General features: G+C 41.3%; 1 protein-coding gene across 2 annotated transcripts in view; it reads right to left on the bottom strand.

Annotated features, from left to right (window-relative positions):
• egfem1 (EGF-like and EMI domain containing 1) overlaps nt 1-8,729 on the bottom strand; it is a 53,862-nt gene that overhangs the window by 8,419 nt on the left and 36,714 nt on the right. For both annotated transcript variants that reach the window (XM_032508511.1, XM_032508518.1), the window contains exons 19-29: nt 7,711-7,836; nt 7,245-7,376; nt 6,918-7,046; nt 6,703-6,834; nt 6,194-6,322; nt 2,775-2,903; nt 1,935-2,063; nt 1,146-1,274; nt 867-995; nt 381-509; nt 137-265 (exon numbers count right to left, since the gene is read on the bottom strand). In XM_032508511.1, coding sequence (XP_032364402.1) covers nt 137-265; nt 381-509; nt 867-995; nt 1,146-1,274; nt 1,935-2,063; nt 2,775-2,903; nt 6,194-6,322; nt 6,703-6,834; nt 6,918-7,046; nt 7,245-7,376; nt 7,711-7,836 — 1,422 coding nt within the window. The remainder of the gene's footprint in view (nt 1-136; nt 266-380; nt 510-866; nt 996-1,145; nt 1,275-1,934; nt 2,064-2,774; nt 2,904-6,193; nt 6,323-6,702; nt 6,835-6,917; nt 7,047-7,244; nt 7,377-7,710; nt 7,837-8,729) is intronic.

The raw sequence follows: 8,729 nt of genomic DNA on the forward strand, positions 1-8,729 counted from the left end.
GAAAACTGCTGCCCTGGTTAAAAAAAACTATGCAACTGATCTGAGCTTGTATACTGTCTATAATGGAGTGCAATGGACATTTCTAAGTGACCCCAAACATTTGACCAGTAGTGTATATATATATTACTATTCTTACGTTTCGCACAACCAAGCCCTGTGAGTCCAGCTGGGCAGCCACAACTCCCCGTCTCATGGTGACAGGACACTCCAACATGGCACTGACACTGTAGGACACAGGAAGCACCGTAGGACCCCGGAAGGCAGGCTGGGAGTACACATACACATGCAGGCACACATCCGTCAGTTTACTCTCATGTTCAAAGCTTGCCTCATTGCCACTTTCATTCTGTTGCAATTTCCTTGGTCCTATACACACTCACGTTTGTCACACCTGGCTCCCCTCCAGCCTGGCTCGCACTCACAGAGGCCTGTCACATGGTGGCAACTGGAACTATGGACACAGTCGCAGCTCTGCTCACAGCCCTCTCCAAAGAATCCCTTAGAACAGGCTTCAGACAAAACACACAAACTTCCGTGTTCAGTATACAACATTCAAGTCTGAGAAAAACAAAGTCCACAGGTCCACATTTTATCCTTAATAGGCTAATTGCACTTGTTTTGACACCGGAAATTTCATGATCGCAGGAGTAAGTAGAGCTTAACTTTTGTTTTGCTGCTGCTTGACAGAAATGTTATCAAATGTAGCACAGAGAGAAACTGCTGGCAAGCATTGTATCTGTGTATCTCAGTGGGACAGGTGAGAAACAGACTACAGATGATAATGTGTGTGTACTATGGCAATCAAAAACAAAAAAAACACTTATGAACTGATATGCTGTGATGCAACAGTGCTGATGCAAAGTCACCTGACTGACAGAGCTTTCCTGTCCAACCAGGCAGACACACACATCTCCCTATCACTCTGTCACATTTCCCTCCATTCATACAGCTGCAGACCTGGGTACAGTTCTCTCCAAAACTTCCTTCCTCACACTCTAGGAGAGAAGGAAAGGAATCCTCAGATGGAAGTTGCATTCAAGAAATGATTTATTTCAAAAATACAAAAGGGTTTAAAGAGTCATTTGTTTCTTGGCTTAGCTTAGTTAGCTTCCCCACAATGTAATACATAGTACTGTAGGACTCACCTAACTCACAGGTGGCTCCAGTCCAGCCAGGCGGGCAGGAGCATTGGCCAGTCATGCTGTCACAAGAGCCTTGGTTTCGACACAGACATTGACCAGAACAGTGTTCCCCATATTGTCCTGCAGGACAGGCTGAACTCACATACACATAACACAGTACAGTATAGAGAGTTAATGACAAAGATTCAGAATATAATGTAGTCAATTGTAGAAAAGTTTAGCAGTAATGAAAATATATGTATCAATGTGACATTGATTATGAAATAGAATTTATAATATGACAGCAGAAAGTTGACAATTAGGAGACACACTTTCCACTTCACATACATTCGATAAGTAAACCTGCAACTATCATACATATTTTGACTCCTGAGGTGTGTTTTTGCATTTTTGTGTACAAATGTTTATACCAATGCAAGAAACCCAGGGTGTTATCTACTGACCTCAAACTTCTGACATTATGACTTGAAAAGTGCCTTTAAAAGGACCATACCAGCGTGTTTCCAAATTGTGTCTCTTAGACTACAAAATTTCTACCTTAGGTTTTGCTTGACCATTTTCAAATACAAAATGATATACAACTGTAGATCGTCTTTGTGAGAGTATTTTCAGGCAGTCATTGCTATCTCTTATTTTTTGTTAAACATAAGAATAAACTATCGCATTCAATGTTCAGTACATGAGCTAAAACATACAAACACACTAGTGTTGCCCTTTAAGAAAACAGCAGCAAAACCTTTGACAGGGTTTGTCATGCTGACTGATGAGCTACTTAAGTGATGAGCTACTCACGCAGTTGGCAGCTGACTCCAGTCCACCCAGCTGCACAGCTGCATTGCCCAGTGACGTGGTCACACCTGGCTCCATTCTGACACTCACAGGTCTGACGGCACTGCTCCCCAAAATGACCATCTGGGCATTCTACCCATACAAACCACAAAGACACAAGTACACAATCACACGCACACATCCACACACACAAACCATATTCAGAATTAACTTGAAATGCAAATGCAACTACTGTAAAAGTATGATAATAGAGTGCTAGAAGACATTTTGAAACATGTTCAGCACACAAACTGAAAAATTCTCTTAAATGACCAAAGTCCAAGATGACATTTGGAGTCTAAGAAAGAGGAAAGTGCGCTAATAACAGAGATGCATCATTAAGTCATGCAAGTGGCTTTCTGCTGACTCTGGCTCTAGTAGTTAGGACCACAAAATGGCTGTGGCAAGAGGAAAGTCTTGAATAAGACTGCAGAATGACAGACTAAGAACTTTAGTGGGCATTTCACTGGATTCATTAAAACAACGGCATGAAACTTTAGCATGAGAACACAGATTGGTTAGCTACTAAAGACTCTTCCGAGTTATGTTCTCTTTCCTAATGTTGATCGCTATAAATGTGTGGGTGCATTTATCCAGAATAGACCTCAATTAAACTGTGTATGCCGAAGGGCAATCTTGTCCCTACTTTCTCCACCCTCACCCATCCCTAAAAAAAGTAATTGGCAATGTCTCATTATAGAGATAATTGTTCACAAACACAGTTGTGTTTAAGGGGAGGATGTCGTGATGGGCTGCAGTGAGGGCGTCCCTCACACCCCATTTTAATGATGTGGCTTCCATTACCCAGAATGCAGTGTGGTCCTGCCCAGCCGGCGGTGCATAGGCAAGCTCCTGTGATGTGGTGGCAGCGGGCACCGTTCCTGCACTCGCACATCTGGCCACAGTCAAGACCGTAAAAGCCGTCCGGGCAAACTGTGGGCCAAGATAAAACATCCGACTGGTTAGAACTGGCAGCTTCACAGAAGAGGAGAGGAAAAGGTTTAGATGCCAACTTTCTTTTAAACCTTTTTTTAGTTATTTCTCTCTTTCCCTCTCTACTCCTCCTCCTACTTTCCCTCTCTGTCTTACCACCTACTGAAAATACCAATATCAAGTTGCAGTACCACGCTGCGGCTGTTCATTTGCAGAGTGTCTGCATTCGTTAAGTGAGCTCATGTCCCACATGTGTGGTGGATCTGGACCACATCAAAGTCGACGGCAGCTCGGAGGCCGTTCCCTTTCTGGGGTAGAGGGGGCACAGAGAGCTGGTAATTAGAGCACCTGCTGAGTCAACAGGCCCCACCAATACACAGGAAAACAAAGCCAGGTTACTGTGCCCCCCTAACACACATGCACAAATACCTACAGCATCACTGCTTATGTGAGGATATTCCCATTCTAAAGGAGAGCCAGATAGATGTTTTAGTGTGTGTAAAGTCAACTGACACTCCGAGAGTTTGGTAAACATAGTGCCTCCCATCCACAAGAACCTAGCCAGAGCTAGGGGGATGAACAGGTCTCTCCTCTACTGGGATATTAATATTGTCTGTAAGCATGACTTCACCAAAGCAGGAAAGAATGACTGTTTATTCAAAGCCTGTTTTTGATAGCTCAATGTGTCAGGGAACAGATCACAGCCTAACTCCAGCATAATAGTATTTTGCAATAGCAAATGTTCTACCATTCTGGTTTTTATTTATAGGAAAGCTGCACAGGTTCAAGTGACTGACATCCATTGAAGACATTTCTCTCCTCTGTTTTCTGATTGTGTATTCTAAATGACTTAGTACTCAGGGTGTTTCCCTACAGTTTATGCATAATACCCTCCTCTTGCTCCAATTGATGATGCTGCTGTCCACTCTTCCTTATTCTCCCTGAACGTCTCAAATTGGGAAAAGTATCCTTCCCGCTCACCAGTTTTTGGCATGATCATCGATATGTTCCCACGCTGACAGCATGAAGTCTTTGCCTGCCTCTGTAGTGGTTAGCCTGCGTTGTTATTAAAGCCAGCCCACTGAAGATGCTGTCACTTGTACATTGTACACAGCTGTACATTAGAACTGTGGACTGTAGCAAAATCACTGGCTTACTGTCGTTTATTATTATGATTATTGCTGACACCATGGCAACATCGTTCTGTCTCTGCGGAAAATTGTTTCAGGAATGTAACGCTGAAACATTTCTTTACCAATGACACGGGGGCTCAATGCATCTACACTGTAAAAAATAAACATGAAGCATCTCAGATGAGTGATGTTGCCTTTTAATTAGGTCTTCACACAGTAATCAGCTCAACATGTTTAAACTAGTTTCTTACTTTTCAAATACAGCAGACAAACTCTATTCAGTAAATCTTCAGGGGATATACTGACAACTTTGAAATACATAATATATTATTTGTATATGCCAGCAGGGGGCGAATGGTTTCCATATTAACCAAAGAGCAGCAATCTGTCATCTGATATTAGGACAGTGTCTGCAAGTGTTTGTAAGTGAAGATTCCTCCCTCTGAGTCTTTGTTTATGGGAAAAGGCACAAAGGATTCGGTCCACGCACAGACACACACACAAACACACACACATACACACACACACACACACACACACACACAGACACACACACTGTGCCATCACTGAAAGACTCCATCTCCAGACTAAATGAGCTCTTTAAAACAGGAGGATTATTTCCAGATCCCTGGTTGTGTAAGAGCCACTGCTGTCAGCCCATAAAGCAGGTCCAGGGACCACACAGCCGGGGAGAGCAGACCACAGAAATAGAGCGGATAGAGAGAACACAGAATAGAACTTCCTGGTGCCATTCAGGGTCTATACAATGAAAGAGGTCAACAAAACAACAACAAAACAACCCTGTTTGTTAGACAATAACGCGGATGTTCAAGTTCTTTTTACTACAACTGATTTAACTATTTTGATGCAAACATCAAAGCGGCAGACCAGAACATGGCGCACAATCCACGTTGATGGAAGAAGGGGTCTGGTGTGTAGGACCCATGTCAGCACAATAGCTTGTTTCCTCTGAAAAGATTCAACTGAAATGTTTATCATCAACCACATGAATGCTCAATTATGCATTCTGCCATTGTGACAAGCTTTCTGAGTGTTTCCATGAACTACACTATGAAAACCGGTGTATGGACAGAAATCGCCCACCTACAATCAAACACTTAAAAGGAAAGTCCTATCTTTCCATTTTAATTCTGTATAACAGATGAACTGAGAGAGATCTGGTCCTTCTCACAGGACAGGCCTCTTCCTGACTTCTCCTGAAGGAAGAGGCCCAGCAGAAGACGGAGAAACTGGACACCTCTGTTTGAGGAGAAAAGGCCTTCAGAAAACAGAATCTGGTCAGACCGATAGCCTTATTTCCACAGCGACGTCCAATCAGAGTGACGTCTACCCTGAGGCCATTAGACTGTTATGACTAGGGATGTGAAGCTCTGTTCTAGTGTGACATGGCCATGATTTACGATGCACAGTGTACTACGGAGGTGGTATGAATTTCTGGGCCTGGTAGTACACTTACACTAAATCTTAGACTTTGTAATAACATGAGGCCACTTCAAGTCAAAAGACTATAATCAAGAACAAATCTATTACATTGTTAAGACACTTGGACTGTCGGTATGTCTTGCAGTTCAATAAAAATATCCCAATGATGAGAAAAATATTTATTACATGAAGAGTTTCCTATTGCAGGATGCTTGAAAAGAGTGCTACCTATGAAATACAGTCCATCTACCCCAGAATGACTAATACAAATTATATCTTTTGATTTGTGTGGTTTTAAAATGGTTTTGCTTATGACAGTACATGAACAATCTGATGATTAATTGAATCTGTGATGATTCACTCAAACTGTGGAAGAAACAAAACAAATCTAAAGAATGTCCTGCAGCGCCCTCTAGTGTATTATGATTTGTAATGTCAACTGTTATGGAGAATGCCCTTTCTATTTATTAAAACATAAGGAACACTATATAGTCTTATGGTTTTATGTTTGAGGAAGGGAGCAAAAATTACACAGTAAAGTCAAAATATACCTTCATGTGCATTCATATTAACTTTGTTTCATAAAAAAATGCCAAGGGGAGTTAAGTGACTCCACATTTAACACAAAAGTTTGTATAGCTTTGGTTTTCTCACACAAAATACCAACAGGAATAGTATAATATAGTCACTAATTAAAAACAAAAGAATACTTACTTTTTTCACAGTAGGTGCCGGCATATCCAGGTGAACACGTGCAGGCTCCACTCACATGGTCGCAGAGGGCCTCATTCTGACACTGGCACTGCTGGGCACACCTCTGCCCATAACTGCCAGCCATACACTCTAACAGTGAACATATGAGGGAGAGATCAGGAGAGATTTAACAAACTAAATCTTGAATCTTAAGCATTTAAGCAAATTTTGGCGGCTAAAGAAATTCAGTCTCAGGTTACATGGAAAAGGCAACATGTTTGGTACTAAATGCAGTTCCTGGAGGTACATCCCATAAGCTTTATATAAGCTACTCAAAGTATTTAGTATATAAAGTCCCTGGAATAAAACATAAAAAAATACTAAAATAAATCCTATTATATGATAAACAAAAACATCTAGGAAATTGCTTTCAGGATTGTAAATTAGCTCAAAATATGTCATAAGCAACAATCACCCCATGGTGGCAGTGTTTACTAGACTATATATTTTAAAACTTGGAAGTAACTTACTCTTTTCACAGTGTTCACCAGTGAAGCCGGCCTCACACGAACACTGACCGGTGACCGGGTCACAGCCCAAGCAGTTCTCTTTGCACTGGCATTTACTGAGGCAATCTTGGCCCCAGTAACCGGATTCACATGCTATGAAGGTCAGCAAAATGTTCCAGTGAGAGATATGTATAATCTGTCATTATCATTTTTATAAGAATAATTACAGTTCCTACATGTTGCACAGTCATGGCCTCTTTTGCCAGGAGGGCAGATGCAGCGTCCGGTCTGTGGGTCACAAGTGGCCTCAAGATGACATGAGCAGCGCATCAAACAGCCTGGTCCATGGAAACCTGGGGGGCACTCTGTGCACAATATGACATTCAGATTGCTTTAAACACCAAAAGAAATTGCAATATATTAGTTCAAATAATCATCACACACTATTGTTAAATCTATTTATATGAGACATACTGGTACTAATTAATGGTCAAAATAGTTCTAAAAATTCTACAAAATCACATAAAAAAATTGTTTTGAGTCTCAATGGGAATAAAACTCACCATTTTGGCAGAGGTTGCCAGTGAAGCCTGGTATGCAGTCACACACACCAGTCTGCTTGTTGCAGGAGCCTGTAATCTCACAGTTAGGACAAGGTGACTGGCACATCAACCCCCAGAATCCGTCAGGGCAGTCTGTGGAGCAACAAGTATCTTTCAGTTTAAGTGAGCAGTCAACCACTTATGTTACTTATTTCTCTGTAAAGTCCTAAAGTCTTTTTGGTATTTGGTAAAGTATTTTAAGAGATAAATGTATTAAATGGCAAGTTTGGTTTAGACAGGCACCAATAATGCATCCTGGCAGTTCAGTGGGCTAATGGCAATCTGAGGTCAGTGAGTGCACACATCTCATCAATCTTAATCATGTCATCACATTTTCTATAGTCTGCCACAACATAATTAGGATAAAATTTTCTAAAACTAATACAGAATTTTAATGGAACATAAAAAGCATACAAAATGTATTTACCTTTGCGACAGGAGGGTCCTGTTTTCCCAGAAGGACAGATGCACTGTCCGGTTACGGAATCACAAGGAGCTCCTTTACAGTCGCAGGTCAGACGACAGTTCTCGCCATAGCTCCATGATTGGCAGCCTAGCAACACACAACATATTAAAACGTTAAAAACAGCAACGACAGTTACATTGTTTCACACACACACTGCAAAGGATTGCAAAACGTTGCAAAAAGAGAACTGCAGAAGGGAAGTTTTAGAGATACTCAATCATTTTCTGTTTATTTATTCAGCCTCTGCCAAATAGCCTCTGCAGTAGTAACTGAAGTAAATTACCCCTGTCTCGACCTGGCCTGCAACTTCAGATAAAAACAATCCAGAAAATGTCGATTACTTTTTTTTTTTTATTTGGCTTTGACAAACCCAGCAAGTTCAGGCCTGGACTGTGCATTAGGGCTGACATACTGTAACTCTGCTGTGTTATCTTAGTCCACTCCACAGAGACACAAAGTCATGTTTTTATCAGAGGTTCCTGAACAATATTCAGTATCACTTTTATATCACAACACAGAGGGTTGAGCTTTCCATCAATCAGCAGAGTTCACAGCCAGAGGAAACCCTGATGTGGAGGCACACTGATGTCTTGGTTGTACAGTTAGTAATAAAAAGAGCACCTGCACTGGCAAGGTGAATCAGAAAAGAAAGTGTTATTTATTTCACCCACTAAATCCACCCAATCCATCAAAAGCAGCAGAAAATGAGTTGAAAAGGAAAGAATCAAGAAAGAATTATAGGCACATTAACAAAGGTGGAGAAATTTTGAAACTTATCCATAACAATTTGTGTTGACATCAGAAAGGGCATTCAAACAAGCATTAAGTATGCAAACAATAACCACACATGCAGACGCATGTGTCACTGTGCAAGCCCACGCACTTCACATATCCAAACACATGCTTGCAGTAAGACAATTATACTATAAAGGTTATAGCCACATGAGAGCACTGTGGAGTCAAGCTTTTTTTGGGGGGGG

The sequence above is a fragment of the Etheostoma spectabile genome, chromosome 3 (assembly GCF_008692095.1).
Source record: "Etheostoma spectabile isolate EspeVRDwgs_2016 chromosome 3, UIUC_Espe_1.0, whole genome shotgun sequence".
NCBI classification, from domain to species: Eukaryota; Metazoa; Chordata; class Actinopteri; order Perciformes; family Percidae; genus Etheostoma; species Etheostoma spectabile.